At 46.3% G+C, this 24086-nt stretch overlaps 1 protein-coding gene across 2 annotated transcripts in view; it reads right to left on the bottom strand.

The window, feature by feature from the left end:
• Positions 1-24086, bottom strand: part of LOC133557225 (putative glutathione-specific gamma-glutamylcyclotransferase 2) — a 41263-nt gene that overhangs the window by 11779 nt on the left and 5398 nt on the right. For both annotated transcript variants that reach the window (XM_061907529.1, XM_061907528.1), the window contains exon 3: positions 5661-6040. In XM_061907529.1, coding sequence (XP_061763513.1) covers positions 5672-6040 — 369 coding nt within the window. In that variant the 3' untranslated portion in view covers positions 5661-5671. The remainder of the gene's footprint in view (positions 1-5660; positions 6041-24086) is intronic.

Below are 24086 nucleotides of genomic sequence, written 5' to 3' on the forward strand. Positions count from 1 at the left end.
CAGCAGACGAGGGTGCGGGGACTGCAGCCAAAGCAGGCCCGAGTGCAGCTGGCGAGGATGATGCGGGTGCTGCAGCCGAAGAAGGCGTCGGAGGCGGCCTGGGAGCCGCAGGAGTCGTCGGAGGCGGCCTGGGAGCCGCAGGAGTCGTCGGAGGCGGCCTGGGAGCCGCAGGAGTCGTCGGAGGCGGCCTGGGAGCCGCAGGAGTCGTCGGAGGCGGCCTGGGAGCCGCAGGAGTCGTCGGTGGTGCTGGTGTGGGCTCCAGCCCCGTCGTCGACGCTGGTGTGGGCTCCAGCCCCGTCGTCGACGCTGGTGTGGGCTCCAGCCCCGTCGTCGACGCTGGTGTGGGCTCCAGCCCCGTCGTCGACGCTGGTGTGGGCTCCAGCCCCGTCGTCGACGCTGGTGTGGGCTCCAGCCCCGTCGTCGACGCTGGTGTGGGCTCCAGCCCCGTCGTCGACGCTGGTGTGGGCTCCAGCTCTGGAGCTGTTGCTGGAGTCGGCTCCAGCTTTGGAGCTGTTGCTGGAGTCGGCTCCAGCTTTGGAGCTGTTGCTGGAGTGAGATCCAGGTTAAAGTCTGTAATTGGTATGAGAACCAGTTCTGGGTCGGAGGCTGGTGTGAGAACCAGGCTAACATCAGTTTCTGGTGCGAGAACCAGACTAGAGTTCAAAACTGGTGTGAGAACCAGGCCCGAAAAAGCTGCTGGTGTGTGAACCAGGCGAGAGTCGAATTCTGGCGTGAAAACCAGGTTAGTGTCATGTGCTGGTGTGAGAACCAGACTGGGAGCAGGTGTCGGCTTCAGCCGAGGAGCAGGTGTCGGCTTCAGCCGAGGAGCAGGTGTCGGCTTCAGCCGAGGAGCAGGTGTCGGCTTCAGCCGAGGAGCAGGAGTCGGCTTCAGCCGAGGAGCAGGAGTCGGCTTCAGCCGAGGAGCAGGCACAGGGGTCTGCCGAGGAGAACTAGGGGACTGGCTGTGAGCAGGACTAGGACTATGATGAGTGATAAGACAAACACTAGGACTCGGGCAAGGACTTGAGAGAGGACCAGGACTTACAATCACACTAGTGCTTTGAGAAGGGCTTGGGCAACGACCAGGACTTACAGTCATACCAGGGCTTGGGCAAGAACTAGGACAAACGGTCAAACTAGGGCTTGGGCAAGGACTGGGACTAACAATCAAACTGGTGCTCGGGCAAGGACTAGGACAAAGACTAGGACTTACAGTAACACTGGGGCTCGGACAAGAACTTGGGTAAGGACTAGGGTTCGGACTAAGACCACGAGGGGAATCAGTACTAATATTACAAAGGCAAGAAACAAGACTCGGGACCGGACTCGAAACAGGACTCGGACTACGGATCAGTCTACGAGTGGAACTAGGACGACTACGAGAAAGACTAGGACTACAACTAGAATCAGAACGGAAACTCGGACCAGGACTTGGACTACGACTCAGTCTACAAGTCGGTCTACGAGTAGGACTAGAGCATGGGCTACGAAGAAGGCTGGGACTCGAACTCTGAGAGAGACTGTGACTAAAACTAGAACTAGGGCACAGACGGAACACAGGTGGAGGAGGTCTAAGAGGGCGTGACTTGACCGGGGAGAACACCGGTGGAGGAGGTCTAGGAGGCCGTAGTGGTATAACAGGGGTAAACACCGGTGGTGGAGGTCTAGGAGGCTTAGTAGTTTTAAGAAGAGGTAGCGTCTGCCCTACCTCCGCAACACAGCTATAGGCCGTAGCCCCCCCCTCCAGACGGGAATCCCAGACCCGTTCCCTGTGGTCAGGGACTGACCATAAGGGAGGGTGGTGGGAGGTTTGGAGGCAGGCAGACCCCTCCCCTCTATATTGTCCAGAGTGTCCCTTTGAAAAGGGAGAAAAAACCTTGGACTTGGGCAGAGAATGAGGTTTAAACGGTGGGTTAGAAGAAAAACTAGGTGACTGAGGTTGACTAGAATAATAAGAAAAAATATCCTGATACTTTTGTATCTTATTATTAATGTTATTGTCATTTGAAAATGGCTGAGAAAACGAATCTTCCCCAAAAAATTCCTTGTTGATGACGTCATCATCGGAAGACGGGTTTGCGTTACCGGGGGGCGTCGACGAAATGACGTCATCTGCGCGGGACACAAGTTGGGAATTTGCCCAGTCGGTAAAACTGTTAGCAAAGTGTGTTATTGGGTCCCCAAACAATGGTGTAGGGGTTTTGTGTGCTGACTGTAGGTTGCTGTGTTCGTGAGGAGGGAGACATGGAGTGGGCAAGTCACTGTCGCCCGACGAAGCCATACTTCGCGGCTTCCGCCTACGCGGACGAGCGCGAGCGCTGCGGGAGGGAAACTCACCGCTCCCGGAAGCATCGATCGGAACCAGTTTTCCCTCCAGGTCCCACATCATGCTTTCGTCTGGATTGCATCGGAGAGTTTCAGCCTCCATCGCTCGGAATACCCTCCATGTGCCTTCGTCGAAGGTCTCCTCGTGGTTGCCAGACGCGGAAAAACTTTTTAATGCTCGGATCCTACTGTGAAGACTCTTCTTCGGCATTGTAATGCCGGTGTGGTTTTCCCGTGGATGCGTCGAAGCAGAACACAGCATAGGTAAGATAAAGGGTATTTAATAACAAAAGTCTATGAACAAAAATACTGGTGTAAAGAGAAAAAGTAAACAAAAGACGCTGGCGTGAAAGCTAGGCTAAAACAAGGAAAACTAGAACTTGGTACGAGGACACAAAAGAGTAAACAAAACATTTAGCATGAAAGCTAGACAATAAAGTGGCTTGGCGTGAGAGCTAGCGAGAAAATACATACGAATGATGAGAGTCGTCACTGATGCGCGTGGGCAAATTAGGATCCGAGAATGAGTAAACAGAAAAGGTGAGCTTAAATAGGAGGGTGAAAATTAGTAGCAGGTGTGCGGGGCGAGACTAACAGGTGGACTGATGTGTAACCATAGTGATGGATAAAAACAGGAAATAAACGGGTCAGACAGAGAATGAAAAAACAAACACGTGAAGATCTGAGCAGCAGATCGCAACAGCACAAGTAGGTCAAATGCATGAGTTAATTTCAGGTGGTTGATCAAAGATCCATACAACATCATCTGATATGATTTCATAGTTTAAAGCACTATTTATGTATTTTTTTATGATAAATAAGTGCTAAAAATGTTTTTGCTTGCGCGCTTTGCACGCTCACATGAATTATTTGTGCCCCAGGTGTGCCCCAGTAAAGTATTAGGTCTAGTGACGCCCCTGCTCAGGAGCGACTTATGTGTAAAATTGTTAACACATTACTGTAAAATACCAAATAATATTATTTAGCTCATTCACGTAAGAGACTAGACGTATAAGATTTCATGGGATTTAGCGATCGGGAGTGACGGATTGTTTGGTAAACCTATAATATGTTCTATATCATGGGTGTCAAACTCTGGCCCGTGGGCCAAATTTGGCCCACCGTGTTATTTAAATTGGCCCTTGAGGCAATATCAAATTAACATTAGAGCTGGGCCGCATTCACCGCTAATACTCATACTTACCAACCCTCCCGATTTTCCCGGGAGTCTCCCGAATTTCAGTGCCCTTGCCGAAAATCATCCGGGGCAACCATTCTCCCGAATTTCTCTCGATTTCCACCCAAACAACATCATTGCATTCAACGTCCTCCACAACCTGTCGTCCCGTCCGCTTTTTCTCCAAACAAACATTGTGCCAGCCCAGTCATATACTATATGCGGACTTTACACACAAACAAGTGAATGCAAGGCATACTTGGCCAATCACCATACAGGTCACACTGAGAGTGGCCGTATAAACAACTTTAACACTGTTGCAAATATGCGCCACACTGTGAACCCACACCAAACGAGAATGACAACCACATTTCGGGAGAACATCCGCACCGTAACACAACAGAACAAATACCCAGAACCCCTTGCAGCACTAACTCTTCCGGGATGCTACAATATACACCCCTCCGCTACCACCAAACCCCGCCAAGTTAATGTTGACATTTACATCAGAAAGCTGCAAATAGGAAAGAGGCATTCAATTTTTTATTTCAATTTTATTTAATATACCATTGATATTTTTTTATTATTATTATTTGAAAATCGATTTTACATGTCACCATAAAGTTATACAAGCATTGCTCGTTCAATATTCAATTCAAAACTGTGAACCCACACCAAACAAGAATGACAACCACATTTCGGGAGAACAGCCGCACCGTAACACAACAGAACAAATACCCAGAACCCCTTGCAGCACTAACTCTTCCGGGATGCTACAATATACACCCCTCCGCTACCACCAAACCCCGCCAAGTTAATGTTGACATTTACATCAGAAGGCTGCAAATAGGAAAGAGGCATTCAATTTTTTATTTCAATTTTATTTAATATACCATTGATATTTTATTATTATTATTATTTGAAAATCGATTTTACATGTCACCATAAAGTTATACAAGCCTTGCTCGTTCAATATTCAATTCAAAACTTGTTTGGGTCCCTGTTAAAAGGTTCATTTGTTCAACCTTGGCCCGCGGCTTAGTTCAGTCTAAAATTTTGGCCCACTCTGTATTTGAGTTTGACACTACTGTTCTATATGTTATTGTTATTTAAATGACTCTTACCATAATATGTTAGGTTAACATACCAGGCACCTTCTCAGTTGGTTATTTACGCGTCATATAATGCAGTGGTCCCCAACCACCGGGCTGTGGCCCGATTGGTACCGGGCTGCAGAATTTTTTTTAATTCATTTTTTTTAATTAAATCAACATAAAATACACAATATACACTTACAATTAGTGCACCAACCACAAAAAACTCCCATTTTCATGACAAAAAAGGTCCTTTTTTCATGATAAAGAAAAAAAAAAAAAAAAAAGGATTCTCCCCCACCCACCCCCGGGCCGCGGGACAAATTATTAATCGTTGACCGGTCCGTGGATACAAAAAGGTCGGGGACCACTGATATAACGTACACTTATTCAGCCTGTTGTTCACTATTCTGTATTTATTTTAAATTGCCTTTCAAATGTCTATTCTTGGTGTTAGGTTTTATCAAAAAAAAATTCCCCCAAAAATGCGGCTTATACTCCAGTGCGACTTATATATGTTTTTTCCCTTCTTTATAATGCATTTTCGGCAGGTGCGACTTATACTCCGAAAAATGCAGTACTTTGTTTTAGCAATCAAGAATATTTCAGTTGTTTTTATCCTTCTTTGTGGGGAGATTGATTGTCATGTCATGTTCGGATGTACATTGTCTTTGCTCCACAGTAAGTCTTTGCTGTCGTCCAGCATTCTGTTTTTGTTTACTTTATAGCCAGTTCAGTTTTAGTTGTGTTCTGTATAGCCTTCCCTAAGCTTCAATGCCTTTTTTTTTAGAGGCACTCTACTTTTGTTTATTTTTTCTTTAAGCATTAGACACATTTTTACCTGCACACTGCCTCCCGCTGTTCCCAACATCTACAAAGTAATTAGCTACCGGCTGCCACCTACTGCTATGGAAGAGTATTACACTCTCCCATAGCAATATTTTTAGCCCGAATAGGTGAAATTAGATCATCTCCCACGGCACACAAGTGTGCCTCGGCGCAGTGGTTGAAAAACACTGGTGTAGAAGAGAGAGAGAGAGAGAACCCCTGATCTCCATTGTCACCTTGGGAGTTGTTATTCCCGCTCCACTTTCTGCCGCACGAGGGTCTCCAGCGAGAACAGATGCGCGTCCTTGTCCTCGGGCAGGATGCTCCTGACGGCGTGGGCCAGCTGGAACAGGTACTCCGTGTTCTGCCCGCTCGGCCCCCTGGAGCCCACGATCTGCTCGGCGATCTCCTCCAGGGGGGCGGGGCCCAGGTAGTCGGGGTTGTCCCGCGAGCCGATGTAGAGGAGCGTCTGGGCGGGGGTGAGGCCGTCGTCCCGTCTGGGGTGGAAGGCCACGGGCATGACCCGGTAGCCGCCCTTCTCCCGGTAGTCCAGGTAGCGCTTCACTTCCTGCTCGCGGCCCGTGGGGAGCTTGTAGGCCACGCCCCAAACGCAGCCCTAATGAGAAACGACGCCTGTTTGTTTACTCGACGGCAGAGAGTAGCAGGAGTCAGAAAATAGGTCATTCTGCACAATGAATTCTGCCCCGATCATATTTTTGACTTCTATTTTTGAGTCTTTTGGGTTTTCTGTTTGTTTTGGACTCTTTCTGTGCACCTCTCAGTTTGTTTCCATGGTTACTCATGATTTTCACCTGCCTCTTGCTTGTGACGCGCACCTGCCTTATGATTGAGGTAAAGGCCTACTGAAATGAGATTTTCATATTTAAACGGGGATAGCAGGTCCATTCTATGTGTCATACTTGATCATTTCGCCATATTGCCATATTTTTGCTGAAAGGATTTAGTAGAGAACATCCACGATAAAGTTTGCAACTTTCGGTGCTAAGAGAAAAGCCCCGCCTCTACCGGAAGTCGCAGACGATGACGTCACAAGTTGATGGCTCCTCACATCCTCACATTGATTTTAATGGGAGCCTCCAACAAAAATAGCTATTCGGACCGAGAAAACGACAATTTCCCCATTATTTCAGCGAGGATGAAAGATTTGTGTTTGAGGATATTGATAGCGACGGACTAGAAAAAAAAAAGTTAAAAAAAAAAACGCAATTGCATTGGGACGGATTCAGATGTTTTAAGACACATTTACTAGGATCATTCTGGGAAATCCCTTATCTTTCCATTGTGTTGCTAGTGTTTTAGTGAGTTTAACAGTACCTGATAGTCGGAGGTGTGTGTCCACAGGTGTTTTGACGCCAATGTCTCAGGGAAGTCGACGGCAGCTTTATGGAACCGACTTTTTACCACAATTTTTTTCACCGAACCCGGCTGGTTGACATTCGGTCGGGATCCATGTTCGCTTGAACGCTCCGATTCATAGTAAAGTTTCACCTCCGTGAATTTTAAACAAGGAATCACCGTGTGTTTGTGTGGCTAAAGGCTAAAGCTTCCCAACTCTATCTTTCTACTGTGACTTCTCCATTATTAATTGAACAAATTGCAAAAGATTCAGCAACACAGATGTCCAAAATACTGTGTAATTATGCCGTTAAAGCAGACGACTTTTAGCTGTGTGTGTGCGCAGCGCTCATATTTCCTAACAGCCCGTGACGTCATCATTACGCGACGTTTTCAAGAAGAAACTCCCGGGAAATTTAAAATTGCAATTTACTAAACTAAAAAGGCCGTATTGGCATGTGTTGCAATGTTAATATTTCATCATTGATATATAAACTATCAAAATGCGTGGTGGGTAGTAGTGGCTTTCAGTAGGACTTTAAGCCTGCTTTTTTTGTTCATTTGTTCTTGCTTCGTAGTTTGTGTTCACACAAGAGTGACGACTTTGGTTACCAGTTCTGCCTGTGCAGGCTTCCATGCTAAGTCCCTTTATTCTTTCTAGCTCCCATGCTAGTTCTGTTTGTTTTTGTCAAAGTCTGATTTATTTTTAATAAATCATTTGTTTTGATGAAGAAGGAGCTGAGCCGGAAGGCAAAGCTCTCAATTTACCGGTCGATCTACGTTCCCATCCTCACCTACGGTCATGAGCTTTGGGTCATGACTGAAAGGATAAGATCACGGGTACAAGCGGCCCAAATGAGTTTCCTCCGCCGTGTGGTGGGTCTCTCCCTTAGAGATAGGGTGAGAAGTTCTGCCATCCAGGAGGAACTCAAAGTAAAGCCGCTGCTCCTTCACATGGAGAGGAGCCAGATGAGGTGGTTCGGGCATCTGGTCAGGATGCCACCCGAACGCCTCCCTAGGGAGGTGTTTAGGGCACGTCCAACCGGTAGGAGGCCACGGGGAAGACCCAGGACACGTTGGGAAGACTATGTCTCCCGGCTGGCCTGGGAACGCCTCGGGATCCCCCCGGGAAGAGCTAGACGAAGTGGCTGGGGAGAGGGAAGTCTGGGTTTCCCTGCTTAGGCTGTTGCCCCCGCGACCCGACCTCGGATGAGCGGAAGATGATGGAAATCATTTGTTTTTTACCGCCACGCTATGTTCGAAGCCCGACTGCATCATTGGGATGCAATGACTCCGCATCACCATGCGACCCAAACGTCACAGGAGGAGTTAACGGTTACCGTCATTTTTGTAAGGTACACCCAGGTACGGGCATACTAATCAATTTGATTGATACTAATCAATTTAATTGATCATTAAGAAGTCCAAATGGAACGCAGTACCTGCCTGAGGCCAGCAGAGGCGCTGTTGCTCAGTGTAACTGGAATTCTAAAGAGCAAGAAGACCATACTGGTTTTACTCTGCATTACCAGTAAGACACTGGCATGGAAACAGGAGGTCCGAACATTCACAGAAAGATTATCCCGTCCCATTTTCAGGATAAATATTTAATTGAGGAAATGTGTTTATACATATATTTATATAAATATATATATATATGCTCATCAAACACTTATTTGGAACATTCCACAGGTGAACAGGCTAATTGTTCCGGAGGACACGACATGCCTTGGCCACTAATACACCCCCTTACCATCACAGATGCTGGTTTTTGAACTTTGCGCCTGTAACAATCCAGATGGTTTTCCTCTTTGTTCCGGAGGACAAGACGTCTTCAGTTTCCAAAAACAATTTGAAATCTGGAGTCGTCAGACCACAGAACACTTGTCCACTTTGCATCAGTCCATCTTAGATTTGGCTCGGGCCCAGCGAAGCCGGCAACGTTTCTGGGTGTTGTTGATAAATGGCTTTCGCTTTGCATAGTAGAGTTTTAACTTGAACTTACAGATGTAGCGACCAACTGTAGTTACTGACAGTGGTTTTATGAAGTGTTCCTGAGCCCATGTGGTGATATCCTTTACACACTGATGTCGCTTTTTGATGCAGTACCGTCTGAGGGGTCAGAGGTACGTAATATCATGGCTTACGTGGAGTGATTTCTCCAGATTCTCTGAACCTTTTGATGATTTTACGGACTGTAGATGGTAAAATCCCTAAAATCCTTGCAATTGCACTTTGAGAAATGTTGTTCTTAAACTGTTTGACGATTTGCTTACAAATTGGTGACCCTCGGCCCATCCTTGTTTGTGAATGACTTAGCATTTCATGGAAGCTGCTTTTATACCCAATCATGGCACCCCGCCTGTTCCCAATTAGCCTGCACACCTGTGGGATGTTCCAAATAAGTGTTTGATGAGCATTCCTCAACTTTACCACCTTTCCCAACTTCTTTTTTCACGTGTTGCTGGTTTTAAATTCTAAAGTTAATGATTATTTGCACACAAAAAAAAAAAGTTTATGAGTTTGAACATCAAATATGTTGTCTTTGTAGCATATTCAACCGAATATGGGTTGAAAATGATTTGCGAATCATTGTATTCTGTTTATATTTACATCGAACACAATTTCCCAACTCATATGGAAACAGGGTTTGTATGTTTTTCTCTCCTAAACGTCGTCAACACAGCGTAATGTTCTCAGATATGCATCACTCCCCACTCAGTGCATATTTCTTTTATCGCCAAATGATCTCCCGTCCAAGGTCGCCATACGAGGCGTCCTCCTGGCTTTTGTTTCAGCCGAGCGAGATGCATATCTATTGTTTCCTGCATCCGTGCGCACTATTATTGACCTTCTAAGGATACTACCGCATGTTTTTTTTTCCATTCCAGTCGTGAATTTTCTGCCTTGTCTTCCCTCCAAGTTCACTCTTAATGAACACAAGTGACAGATGACAAGGTGGTAAAATAAAATGATTGTCAGGTGGTGGTTTAATGGCCGCATAACGGGGGCGTTGTCCCATTAATTTTTATGCCATTGCATCAAAAGGTGAAGGGAAGTATACGCGCAGTAAATGTTATGCGTGCACACACGCCGTTGTAATTTGAAAAAAGGTCATTAGCTGTTAAAATATTGAGCCAAGCGTGAAGATTCATCGCTGGTTTATTCTGCTTTTTGTGCAGACGTATCACATACTGCAGGAAGCCCGTAAGGACCAGATGAGTCGCCCGCTGGCCTGTTCTAAAAATAGCTCAAATAGCAGCACTTACCAGTGAGCTGCCTCCATTTTTTTTATATTTTATTTATTTACTAGCAAGCTGGTCTGGCTTTGCTCGCCATTTTTAATTCTAAGAGAGACAAAACTCAAATAGAGTTTGAAAATCCAAGAAAATATTTTAAAGACTTGGTCTTCACTTGTTTGAATAAATTCATTTATTTTTTGACTTTGCTTCTTATAACTTTCAGAAAGAGAATTTTAGAGAAAAAATACAACCTTAAAAATGATTTTAGTATTTTTATTTTTATTTTATTTTTAAACCTCTTCTTTCCTGACAATTTAAATCAATGTTCAAGTATTTTTTTTAAATATTTTTTTTTTGAATAATAAATACATTTTCATTTAATTCTTCATTTTAGCTTCTGTTTTTTGACGAAGAATATTTGTGAAATATTTCTTATTATTATGATTAAAATTCAAAAAAATGATTCTGGCAAATCTATAAAATCTTTAGAATCAAATTTAAATCTTATTTCAAAGTCTTTTAAATTTGTTTAGTTCTGGAAAATGTAGAAGAAATAATGATTTGTCTTTATTAGAAATATAGCTTGGTCCAATTTGTCATATATTCTAACAAAGTGCAGATTGGATTTTAACATATTTAAAACATGTCATCAAAATTCTAAAATTAATCTTAATCAGGAAAAATGACTAATGATGTTCCATAAATTCTATTTTTATTTTTTTTCAAAAAGATTCGAATAAGCTAGTTTTTCTATTCATTTTTTTTCGGTTGAATTTTGAATTTTAAAGAGTCGAAAATGAAGATAAACTATGTTTCAAAATTTTATTTTCATTTTTTTTGTGTTTTCTCCTCTTTTACACCAATTGTTTTTTTCATATTTATTCTCTACAAAAAACCTTCCGTAAAAGGAAAAAAAATGTACGACGGAATGACAGACAGAAATACCCATTTATTTATATATATAGATTTATTTATTAAACGTAGTAAATTGAACAAATTGGCTATTTCTGGCAATTTATCTAAGTGTGTATCAAACTGGTAGCCCTTGGCATTAATCAGTACCCAAGAAGTAGCTCTTGCTTTCAAAAAGGTTGGTGACCCCTGTACTATACTGTAAGTCATACTGTACGTATCAGCTATTTCCTGCCAGGGCCTCCTCGTACGGAAACATTGATGTATACTTAAAGTGAAACTGCAGTTTTTGAGGGGATTTTCACAATTTTTATGTAACACAAGAACACATGTTTAATGCATTCGACAAAACCCAAAACCAGTAAATTTGCCATGTTGTGTAAATGGTAAATAAAAACAAAATACAATGATTTGCAAATCCTTTTCAACTTATATTCAATTGAATAGACTGCAAAGACAAGATATTTAATGTTCACACTGTGAAACAATTTTTTTGTGTGCAAATCATTAGAATTTAATGGCAGCAACATATTGCAAAAAAGTTGTCACAGGGGCATTTTTACCACTGTGTTACATGGCCTTTTAACAACACTCAATAAAGGTTTGGGAACTGAGGAGACAAATTTTTGAAGCTTTTCAGGTGGAATTCTTTCTGATTCTCGCTTGATGTACAGGGTAAGTTGTTCAACAGTCCGGGGTCTCCGTTGTGGTATTTTAGGCTTCATAATGCACCACACATTTTGGATGGGAGACAGGTATGGACTACAGGCAGGCCAGTGTAGTACCCGCACTCTTTTACTATGAGGCCACGCTGTTGTAACACGTGGCTTGGCATTGTCTTGCTGAAATAAGCAGGGGCGTCCATGATAACGTTGCTTGGATGGCAACCTATGTTGCTCCAAAATCTGTATGTACCTTTCAGCATTAATGGTGCCTTCACAGATGTGTAAGAAATGTCTTAAACGGGGATAGAAGTCAACCGGAAGGGTGCAAAAGCACACGTTCGAAGCAGCGTTTTGCCGTTCCGCGATGTCGTCTGCATGATAAGAAAGCCCATGCGCAATTTCTGCTGCTTGGCGTGCACAAATCTGTCGGACAATTCCCACGTCCTCGTAAAAATGTCCTAAACGGGGATAGAAGTCACCCGGAAGGGCGCAAAAGCGCACGTTTGAAGCGGCGTTTTGCCGTTCCGGATAAGAAAGTTAGTGCGCAATTTTTGCTGCTTAGCGTGCACAAATCTGTCGGACAATTCCCACCTCCTTGTAAAAATATCACAAACGGGGATGGAAGTCGCTCGGAAGGGCGCAAAAGCACACGTTCGAAGCAGCGTTTTGCCGTTCCGCGATGTCATCTGCGTGATGAGAAAGCCCATGCGCAATTTCTGCTGCTTGGCGTGCACAAATCTGTCGGACAATTCCCACGTCCTGGTAAAAATGTCCTAAACGGGGATAGAAGTCACCCGGAAGGGCCCAAAAGCACACGGTTTAAGCGCCGTTTTGCCGTTCCGGATAAGAAAGTTAATGCGCAATTTCTGCTACTTGGCGTGCACAAATCTGTCGGACAATTCCCACGTCCTCGTAAAAATGTCACAAACGGGGATGGAAGTCACTCAAAAGGGCGCAAAAGCACACGTTCATCGCGGCGTTTTGCCGTTCCGGATAAGAAAGTTAATGCGCAATTTCTGCTGTTTGGCGTGCACAAATCTTTCGGACGAGTCCCACCTCCTGGTAAAAATGTCCTAAACGGGGATAGAAGTCAACCGGAAGGGCGCAAAAGCACACGTTTGAAGCAGCGTTTTGCCGTTCCGGATAAGAAAGTTAATGTGCAATTTCTGCTGCTTGGTGTGCACAAATCTGTCGGACAATTCCCACCTCCTGGTAAAAATGTCCTAAACGGGGATAGAAGTCACCCGGAAGGGCCCAAAAGCACACGTTTGAAGCAGCGTTTTGCCGTTCCGGATAAGAAAGTTAATGTGCAATTTCTGCTGCTTGGTGTGCACAAATCTGTCGGACAATTCCCACCTCCTGGTAAAAATGTCCTAAACGGGGATAGAAGTCAACCGGAAGGGCGCAAAAGCACACGTTTGAAGCAGCGTTTTGCCGTTCCGGATAAGAAAGTTAATGTGCAATTTCTGCTGCTTGGTGTGCACAAATCTGTCGGACAATTCCCACCTCCTGGTAAAAATGTCCTAAACGGGGATAGAAGTCACCCGGAAGGGCCCAAAAGCACACGGTTTAAGCGCCGTTTTGCCGTTCCGGATAAGAAAGTTAATGCGCAATTTCTGCTGCTTGGCGTGCACAAATCTGTCGGACAATTCCCACGTCCTCGTAAAAATGTCACAAACGGGGATAGAAGTCAACCGGAAGGGCGCAAAAGCACACGTTTGAAGCGGCGTTTTGCCTTTCCGCGATGTCGTCTGCTTGATAAGAAAGCCGATGCGCAATTTCTGTTGCTTGGCGTGCACAAATCTGTCGGACGATTGATTGATTGATTGATACTTTTATTAGTAGATTGCACAGTACAGTACATATTCCGTACAATTGACCACTAAATGGTAACACCCGAATAAGTTTTTCAACTTGTTTAAGTCGGGGTCCATGTTAATCAATTCATGGTAACGATAAAAATGTCACAAACGGAGATAGAAGTCAACCGGAAGGGCCCAAAAGCACACGTTTGAAGCGGCGTTTTGCCGTTCCGCGATGTCGTCTGTGTGATAAGAAAGCCAATGCGCAATTTCTGCTGCTTGGTTTTCACAAATCTGTCGGACGATTCCCACCTCCTGGGTGAAATGTCCTAAACGGGGATAGAAGTCACCCGGAAAGGCGCAAAAGCACACGTTTGAAGCGCCGTTTTGCCGTTCATTCCTTATAACAAAGTTAATGCGCAATTTTTGCTGCTTGGCGTGCACAATTCTGTTGGCCAATTCCCACGTCCTTGTAAAAATGTCACAAACGGGGATAGAAGTCACTCAAAAGGGCCCAAAAGCACACGTACATCGCGGCGTTTTGCCGTTCCAGATAAGAAAGTTAATGCGCAATTTTTGCTGCTTGGCGTGCACAAATCTGTCGGACAATTCCCACGTCCTTGTAAAAATGTCACAAACGGGGATAGAAGTCAACCGGAAGGGCGCAAAAGCACACGTTTGAAGCGCCGTTTTGCCGTTCCGGATAAGAAAGTTAATGCGCAATTTCTGCTGCTTGGCCTGCACAAATTTGTCGGACAATTTCCACCTCCTGGTAAAAATGTCACAAACAGAGATAGAAGTCAACCGGAAGGGCGCAAAAGCACACGTTCGAAGTGGCCTTTTGCCTTTACGCGATGTCGTCTGCGTGATAAGAAAGCCAATGCGCAATTTTTGCTGCTTGGCGTGCACAAATCTGTCGGACGATTGATTGATTGATTGATTGATTGATACTTTTATTAGTAGATTGCACAGTACAGTACATATTCCGTACAATTGACCACTAAATGGTAACAACCGAATAAGTTTTTCAACTTGTTTAAGTCAGGGTCCACGTTAATCAATTCATGGTAACGATAAAAATGTCACAAACGGAGATAGAAGTCAACCGGAAGGGCCCAAAAGCACACGTTTGAAGCGGCGTTTTGCCGTTCCGCGATGTCGTCTGCGTGATAAGAAAGCCAATGCGCAATTTCTGCTGCTTGGTTTTCACAAATCTGTCGGACGATTCCCACCTCCTGGGTGAAATGTCCTAAACGGGGATAGAAGTCACCCGGAAGGGCGCAAAAGCACACGTTTGAAGCGCCGTTTTGCCGTTCCGGATAAGAAAGTTAATGCGCAATTTTTGCTGCTTGGCCTGCACAAATCTGTCGGACGATTCCCACCTCCTGGTAAAAATGTCCTAAACGGGGATAGAAGTCAACCGGAAGGGCCCGAAAGCACACGTTCGAAGCGGCGTTTTGCCTTTCCGCAATGTCGTCTGCGTGATAAGAAAGCCAATGCGCAATTTCTGCTGCTTGGCGTGCACAAATCTGTCGGAGGATTGATTGATTGATTGATTGATTGATTGATTGATTGATTGATTGATACTTTTATTAGTAGATTGCACAGTACATATTCCGTACAATTGACCACTAAATGGTAACACCAGAATAAGTTTTTCAACTTGTTTAAGTCAGGGTCCACGTTAATCAATTCATGGTAACGATAAAAATGTCCTAAACGGGGATAGAAGTCACCCGGAAGGGCGCAAAAGCACACGTTCGAAGTGGCGTTTTGCCGTTCCGCCATGTCGTCTGCGTGATAAGAAAGCCAATGCGCAATTTCTGCTGCTTGGTTTTCACAAATCTGTCGGACAATTCCCACCTCCTGGGTGAAATGTCCTAAACGGGGATAGAAGTCACTCGGAAGGGCGCAAAAGCACACATTTAAAGCGCCGTTTTGCCGTTCCGGATAAGAAAGTTAATGCGCAATTTTTGCTGCTTGGCGTGCACAAATTTGTCAGCCAATTCCCACGTCCGTGTAAAAATGTCACAAACGGGGATAGAAGTCAACCGGAAGGGCGCAAAAGCACGCGTTCGAAGCTGCGTTTTGCCGTTCCACGATGTCGTCTGCGTGATAAGAAAGCCAGTGCGCAATTTCTGCTGTTTGGCGTGCACAAATTTATCGGACAATTCCCACCTTCTGGGGGAAATGTCCTAAACGGGGATAGAAGTCAACCGGAAGGGCGCAAAAGCACACATTTAAAGCGCCGTTTTGCCGTTCCGGATAAGAAAGTTAATGCGCAATTTTTGCTGCTTGGCGTGCACAAATTTGTCAGCCAATTCCCACGTCCGTGTAAAAATGTCACAAACGGGGATAGAAGTCACTCAAAAGGGCGCAAAAGCACACGTTTTGCCGTTCCGTATAAGAAAGTTAATGCGCAATTTTTGCTGCTTGGCGTTCACAAATCTGTCGGACGATTCCCACCTCCTGGTAAAAATGTCACAAACGGGGATAGAAGTCACTCAAAAGGGCGCAAAAGCACACGTTCATCGCGGCGTTTTGCCGTTCCGGATAAGAATGTTAATGCGCAATTTTTGCTGCTTGGCGTGCACAAATCTGTCGGACAATTCCCACCTCCTGGGTGAAATGTCCTAAACGGGGATAGAAGTCAACCGGAAGGGCGCAAAAGCACACGTTTGAAGCGGCGTTTTGCCTTTCCGCGATGTCGTCTGCGTGATAAGAAAGCCAATGCGCAATTTCTGCTGCTTGGCGTGCACAAATCTGTCGGACAATTCCCACCTCCTGGGTGAAATGTCCTAAACGGGGATAGAAGTCACTTAAAAGGGCGCAAAAGCACACGTTTGAAGCGCCGTTTTGCCGTTCCGTATAAGAAAGTTAATGCGCAATTTTTGCTGCTTGGCGTGCACAAATCTGTCGGACGATTCCCACCTCCTGGTAAAAATGTCCTAAACAGGGATAGAAGTCAACCGGAAGGGCCCAAAAGCACACGTTTGAAGCAGCGTTTTGCCGTTCCGCGATGTCGTCTGCGTAATAAGAAAGCCAATGCGCAATTTCTGCTGCTTCGTTTTCACAAATCTGTCGGACGATTCCCACCTCCTGGTAAAAATGTCCTAAACGGGGATAGAAGTCAACCGGAAGGGCCCAAAAGCACACGTTCGAAGCTGCGTTTTGCCGTTCCACGATGTTGTCTGCGTGATAAGAAAGCCAATGCGCAATTTCTGCTGTTTGGCGTGCACAAATTTATCGGACAATTCCCACCTTCTGGGGGAAATGTCCTAAACGGGGATAGAAGTCACCTGGAAGGGCGCAAAAGCACACGTTTGAAGCGCTGTTTTGCCGTTCCGGATAAGAAAGTTAATGCGCAATTTCTGCTGCTTAGCGTGCACAAATCTGTCGGACGATTCCCACCTCCTGGTAAAAATGTCCTAAACGGGGATAGAAGTCAACCGGAAGGGCGCAAAAGCACACGTTTGAAGCGGCGTTTTGCCTTTCCGCGATGTCGTCTGCGTGATAAGAAAGCCAATGCGCAATTTCTGCTGCTTGGTGTGCACAAATCTGTCGGACAATTCCCACCTTCTGGTAAAAATGTCCTAAACGGGGATAGAAGTCACCCGGAAGGGCGCAAAAGCACACGTTCGAAGCGGCGTTTTTCCGTTCCGCGACGTCGTCTGCGTGATAAGAAAGCCAATGCGCAATTTCTGTTGCTTGGCGTGCACAAATCTGTCGGACAATTCCCACCTCCTGGTAAAAATGTCCTAAACGAGGATAGAAGTCAACCGGAAGGGCCCAAAAGCACACGTTCGAAGCTGCGTTTTGCCGTTCCACGATGTCGTCTGCGTGATAAGAAAGCCAGTGCGCAATTTCTGCTGTTTGGCGTGCACAAATTTATCGGACAATTCCCACCTCCTGGTAAAAATGTCCTAAACGGGGATAGAAGTCACCCGGAAGGGCGCAAAAGCGCACGTTAGAAGCGCCGTTTTGCCGTTCCGGATAAAAAAGTTAATGCGCAATTTCTGCTGCTTGGCCTGCACAAATCTGTCGGACAATTCCCACGTCCTCGTAAAAATGTCCTAAATGGGGATAGAAGTCACCTGGAAGGGCGCAAAAGCACACGTTTGAAGCGGCGTTTTGTCGTTCCGCGATGTCGTCTGCGTGATAAGAAAGCCGATGCGCAATTTCTGCTGCTTGGCGTGCACAAATCTGTCGGACAATTCCCACGTCCTCGTAAAAATGTCCTAAATGGGGATAGAAGTCAACCGGAAGGGCCCAAAAGCACACGTTCGAAGCTGCGTTTTGCCGTTCCACGATGTCATCTGCGTGATAAGAAAGCCAGTGCGCAATTTCTGCTGTTTGGCGTGCACAAATTTATCGGACAATTCCCACCTCCTGGTAAAAATGTCCTAAACGGGGATAGAAGTCACCCGGAAGGGCGCAAAAGCGCACGTTAGAAGCGCCGTTTTGCCGTTCCGGATAAAAAAGTTAATGCGCAATTTTTGCTGCTTGGCGTGCACAAATCTGTCGGACAATTCCCACGTCCTCGTAAAAATGTCCTAAATGGGGATAGAAGTCACCTGGAAGGGCGCAAAAGCACACGTTTGAAGCGGCGTTTTGTCGTTCCGCGATGTCGTCTGCGTGATAAGAAAGCCGATGCGCAATTTCTGTTGCTTGGCGTGCACAAATCTGTCGGACAATTCCCACGTCCTGGTAAAAATGTCCTAAACGAGGATAGAAGTCAACCGGAAGGGCCCAAAAGCACACGTTCGAAGCTGCGTTTTGCCGTTCCACGATGTCATCTGCGTGATAAGAAAGCCAGTGCGCAATTTCTGCTGTTTGGCGTGCACAAATTTATCGGACAATTCCCACCTCCTGGTAAAAATGTCCTAAACGGGGATAGAAGTCACCCGGAAGGGCGCAAAAGCGCACGTTAGAAGCGCCGTTTTGCCGTTCCGGATAAAAAAGTTAATGCGCAATTTTTGCTACTTGGCGTGCACAAATCTGTCGGACAATTCCCACGTCCTCGTAAAAATGTCCTAAATGGGGATAGAAGTCACCTGGAAGGGCGCAAAAGCACACGTTTGAAGCGGCGTTTTGTCGTTCCGCGATGTCGTCTGCGTGATAAGAAAGCCGATGCGCAATTTCTGCTGCTTGGCGTGCACAAATCTGTCGGACAATTCCCACGTCCTCGTAAAAATGTCCTAAATGGGGATAGAAGTCAACCGGAAGGGCCCAAAAGCACACGTTCGAAGCTGCGTTTTGCCGTTCCACGATGTCATCTGCGTGATAAGAAAGCCAGTGCGCAATTTCTGCTGTTTGGCGTGCACAAATTTATCGGACAATTCCCACCTCCTGGTAAAAATGTCCTAAACGGGGATAGAAGTCACCCGGAAGGGCGCAAAAGCGCACGTTAGAAGCGCCGTTTTGCCGTTCCGGATAAAAAAGTTAATGCGCAATTTTTGCTGCTTGGCGTGCACAAATCTGTCGGACAATTCCCACGTCCTCGTAAAAATGTCCTAAATGGGGATAGAAGTCACCTGGAAGGGCGCAAAAGCACACGTTTGAAGCGGCGTTTTGTCGTTCCGCGATGTCGTCTGCGTGATAAGAAAGCCGATGCGCAATTTCTGTTGCTTGGCGTGCACAAATCTGTCGGACAATTCCCACCTCCTGGTAAAAATGTCCTAAACGAGGATAGAAGTCAACCGGAAGGGCCCAAAAGCACACGTTCGAAGCTGCGTTTTGCCGTTCCACGATGTCATCTGCGTGATAAGAAAGCCAGTGCGCAATTTCTGCTGTTTGGCGTGCACAAATTTATCGGACAATTCCCACCTCCTGGTAAAAATGTCCTAAACGGGGATAGAAGTCACCCGGAAGGGCGCAAAAGCACACGTTTGAAGCGCCGTTTTGCCGTTCCGGATAAGAAAGTTAATGCGCAATTTTTGCTGCTTGGCCTGCACAAATCTGTCGGACGATTCCCACCTCCTGGTAAAAATGTCCTAAACGGGGATAGAAGTCAACCGGAAGGGCCCGAAAGCACACGTTCGAAGCGGCGTTTTGCCTTTCCGCAATGTCGTCTGCGTGATAAGAAAGCCAATGCGCAATTTCTGCTGCTTGGCGTGCACAAATCTGTCGGAGGATTGATTGATTGATTGATTGATTGATTGATTGATTGATTGATTGATACTTTTATTAGTAGATTGCACAGTACATATTCCGTACAATTGACCACTAAATGGTAACACCAGAATAAGTTTTTCAACTTGTTTAAGTCAGGGTCCACGTTAATCAATTCATGGTAACGATAAAAATGTCCTAAACGGGGATAGAAGTCACCCGGAAGGGCGCGAAAGCACACGTTCGAAGTGGCGTTTTGCCGTTCCGCCATGTCGTCTGCGTGATAAGAAAGCCAATGCGCAATTTCTGCTGCTTGGTTTTCACAAATCTGTCGGACAATTCCCACCTCCTGGGTGAAATGTCCTAAACGGGGATAGAAGTCACTCGGAAGGGCGCAAAAGCACACATTTAAAGCGCCGTTTTGCCGTTCCGGATAAGAAAGTTAATGCGCAATTTTTGCTGCTTGGCGTGCACAAATTTGTCAGCCAATTCCCACGTCCGTGTAAAAATGTCACAAACGGGGATAGAAGTCAACCGGAAGGGCGCAAAAGCACGCGTTCGAAGCTGCGTTTTGCCGTTCCACGATGTCGTCTGCGTGATAAGAAAGCCAGTGCGCAATTTCTGCTGTTTGGCGTGCACAAATTTATCGGACAATTCCCACCTTCTGGGGGAAATGTCCTAAACGGGGATAGAAGTCAACCGGAAGGGCGCAAAAGCACACATTTAAAGCGCCGTTTTGCCGTTCCGGATAAGAAAGTTAATGCGCAATTTTTGCTGCTTGGCGTGCACAAATTTGTCAGCCAATTCCCACGTCCGTGTAAAAATGTCACAAACGGGGATAGAAGTCACTCAAAAGGGCGCAAAAGCACACGTTTTGCCGTTCCGTATAAGAAAGTTAATGCGCAATTTTTGCTGCTTGGCGTTCACAAATCTGTCGGACGATTCCCACCTCCTGGTAAAAATGTCACAAACGGGGATAGAAGTCACTCAAAAGGGCGCAAAAGCACACGTTCATCGCGGCGTTTTGCCGTTCCGGATAAGAATGTTAATGCGCAATTTTTGCTGCTTGGCGTGCACAAATCTGTCGGACAATTCCCACCTCCTGGGTGAAATGTCCTAAACGGGGATAGAAGTCAACCGGAAGGGCGCAAAAGCACACGTTTGAAGCGGCGTTTTGCCTTTCCGCGATGTCGTCTGCGTGATAAGAAAGCCAATGCGCAATTTCTGCTGCTTGGCGTGCACAAATCTGTCGGACAATTCCCACCTCCTGGGTGAAATGTCCTAAACGGGGATAGAAGTCACTTAAAAGGGCGCAAAAGCACACGTTTGAAGCGCCGTTTTGCCGTTCCGTATAAGAAAGTTAATGCGCAATTTTTGCTGCTTGGCGTGCACAAATCTGTCGGACGATTCCCACCTCCTGGTAAAAATGTCCTAAACAGGGATAGAAGTCAACCGGAAGGGCCCAAAAGCACACGTTTGAAGCAGCGTTTTGCCGTTCCGCGATGTCGTCTGCGTAATAAGAAAGCCAATGCGCAATTTCTGCTGCTTCGTTTTCACAAATCTGTCGGACGATTCCCACCTCCTGGTAAAAATGTCCTAAACGGGGATAGAAGTCAACCGGAAGGGCCCAAAAGCACACGTTCGAAGCTGCGTTTTGCCGTTCCACGATGTTGTCTGCGTGATAAGAAAGCCAATGCGCAATTTCTGCTGTTTGGCGTGCACAAATTTATCGGACAATTCCCACCTTCTGGGGGAAATGTCCTAAACGGGGATAGAAGTCACCTGGAAGGGCGCAAAAGCACACGTTTGAAGCGCTGTTTTGCCGTTCCGGATAAGAAAGTTAATGCGCAATTTCTGCTGCTTAGCGTGCACAAATCTGTCGGACGATTCCCACCTCCTGGTAAAAATGTCCTAAACGGGGATAGAAGTCAACCGGAAGGGCGCAAAAGCACACGTTTGAAGCGGCGTTTTGCCTTTCCGCGATGTCGTCTGCGTGATAAGAAAGCCAATGCGCAATTTCTGCTGCTTGGTGTGCACAAATCTGTCGGACAATTCCCACCTTCTGGTAAAAATGTCCTAAACGGGGATAGAAGTCACCCGGAAGGGCGCAAAAGCACACGTTCGAAGCGGCGTTTTTCCGTTCCGCGACGTCGTCTGCGTGATAAGAAAGCCAATGCGCAATTTCTGTTGCTTGGCGTGCACAAATCTGTCGGACAATTCCCACCTCCTGGTAAAAATGTCCTAAACGAGGATAGAAGTCAACCGGAAGGGCCCAAAAGCACACGTTCGAAGCTGCGTTTTGCCGTTCCACGATGTCGTCTGCGTGATAAGAAAGCCAGTGCGCAATTTCTGCTGTTTGGCGTGCACAAATTTATCGGACAATTCCCACCTCCTGGTAAAAATGTCCTAAACGGGGATAGAAGTCACCCGGAAGGGCGCAAAAGCGCACGTTAGAAGCGCCGTTTTGCCGTTCCGGATAAAAAAGTTAATGCGCAATTTCTGCTGCTTGGCCTGCACAAATCTGTCGGACAATTCCCACGTCCTCGTAAAAATGTCCTAAATGGGGATAGAAGTCACCTGGAAGGGCGCAAAAGCACACGTTTGAAGCGGCGTTTTGTCGTTCCGCGATGTCGTCTGCGTGATAAGAAAGCCGATGCGCAATTTCTGCTGCTTGGCGTGCACAAATCTGTCGGACAATTCCCACGTCCTCGTAAAAATGTCCTAAATGGGGATAGAAGTCAACCGGAAGGGCCCAAAAGCACACGTTCGAAGCTGCGTTTTGCCGTTCCACGATGTCATCTGCGTGATAAGAAAGCCAGTGCGCAATTTCTGCTGTTTGGCGTGCACAAATTTATCGGACAATTCCCACCTCCTGGTAAAAATGTCCTAAACGGGGATAGAAGTCACCCGGAAGGGCGCAAAAGCGCACGTTAGAAGCGCCGTTTTGCCGTTCCGGATAAAAAAGTTAATGCGCAATTTTTGCTGCTTGGCGTGCACAAATCTGTCGGACAATTCCCACGTCCTCGTAAAAATGTCCTAAATGGGGATAGAAGTCACCTGGAAGGGCGCAAAAGCACACGTTTGAAGCGGCGTTTTGTCGTTCCGCGATGTCGTCTGCGTGATAAGAAAGCCGATGCGCAATTTCTGTTGCTTGGCGTGCACAAATCTGTCGGACAATTCCCACGTCCTGGTAAAAATGTCCTAAACGAGGATAGAAGTCAACCGGAAGGGCCCAAAAGCACACGTTCGAAGCTGCGTTTTGCCGTTCCACGATGTCATCTGCGTGATAAGAAAGCCAGTGCGCAATTTCTGCTGTTTGGCGTGCACAAATTTATCGGACAATTCCCACCTCCTGGTAAAAATGTCCTAAACGGGGATAGAAGTCACCCGGAAGGGCGCAAAAGCGCACGTTAGAAGCGCCGTTTTGCCGTTCCGGATAAAAAAGTTAATGCGCAATTTTTGCTACTTGGCGTGCACAAATCTGTCGGACAATTCCCACGTCCTCGTAAAAATGTCCTAAATGGGGATAGAAGTCACCTGGAAGGGCGCAAAAGCACACGTTTGAAGCGGCGTTTTGTCGTTCCGCGATGTCGTCTGCGTGATAAGAAAGCCGATGCGCAATTTCTGCTGCTTGGCGTGCACAAATCTGTCGGACAATTCCCACGTCCTCGTAAAAATGTCCTAAATGGGGATAGAAGTCAACCGGAAGGGCCCAAAAGCACACGTTCGAAGCTGCGTTTTGCCGTTCCACGATGTCATCTGCGTGATAAGAAAGCCAGTGCGCAATTTCTGCTGTTTGGCGTGCACAAATTTATCGGACAATTCCCACCTCCTGGTAAAAATGTCCTAAACGGGGATAGAAGTCACCCGGAAGGGCGCAAAAGCGCACGTTAGAAGCGCCGTTTTGCCGTTCCGGATAAAAAAGTTAATGCGCAATTTTTGCTGCTTGGCGTGCACAAATCTGTCGGACAATTCCCACGTCCTCGTAAAAATGTCCTAAATGGGGATAGAAGTCACCTGGAAGGGCGCAAAAGCACACGTTTGAAGCGGCGTTTTGTCGTTCCGCGATGTCGTCTGCGTGATAAGAAAGCCGATGCGCAATTTCTGTTGCTTGGCGTGCACAAATCTGTCGGACAATTCCCACCTCCTGGTAAAAATGTCCTAAACGAGGATAGAAGTCAACCGGAAGGGCCCAAAAGCACACGTTCGAAGCTGCGTTTTGCCGTTCCACGATGTCATCTGCGTGATAAGAAAGCCAGTGCGCAATTTCTGCTGTTTGGCGTGCACAAATTTATCGGACAATTCCCACCTCCTGGTAAAAATGTCCTAAACGGGGATAGAAGTCACCCGGAAGGGCGCAAAAGCGCACGTTAGAAGCGCCGTTTTGCCGTTCCGGATAAAAAAGTTAATGCGCAATTTTTGCTGCTTGGCGTGCACAAATCTGTCGGACAATTCCCACGTCCTCGTAAAAATGTCCTAAATGGGGATAGAAGTCACCTGGAAGGGCGCAAAAGCACACGTTTGAAGCGCCGTTTTGCCGTTCCGGATAAGAAAGTTAATGCGCAATTTTTGCT

Source organism: Nerophis ophidion, linkage group LG08 (genome assembly GCF_033978795.1).
Source record: "Nerophis ophidion isolate RoL-2023_Sa linkage group LG08, RoL_Noph_v1.0, whole genome shotgun sequence".
In the NCBI taxonomy this organism is placed as follows: domain Eukaryota; kingdom Metazoa; phylum Chordata; class Actinopteri; order Syngnathiformes; family Syngnathidae; genus Nerophis; species Nerophis ophidion.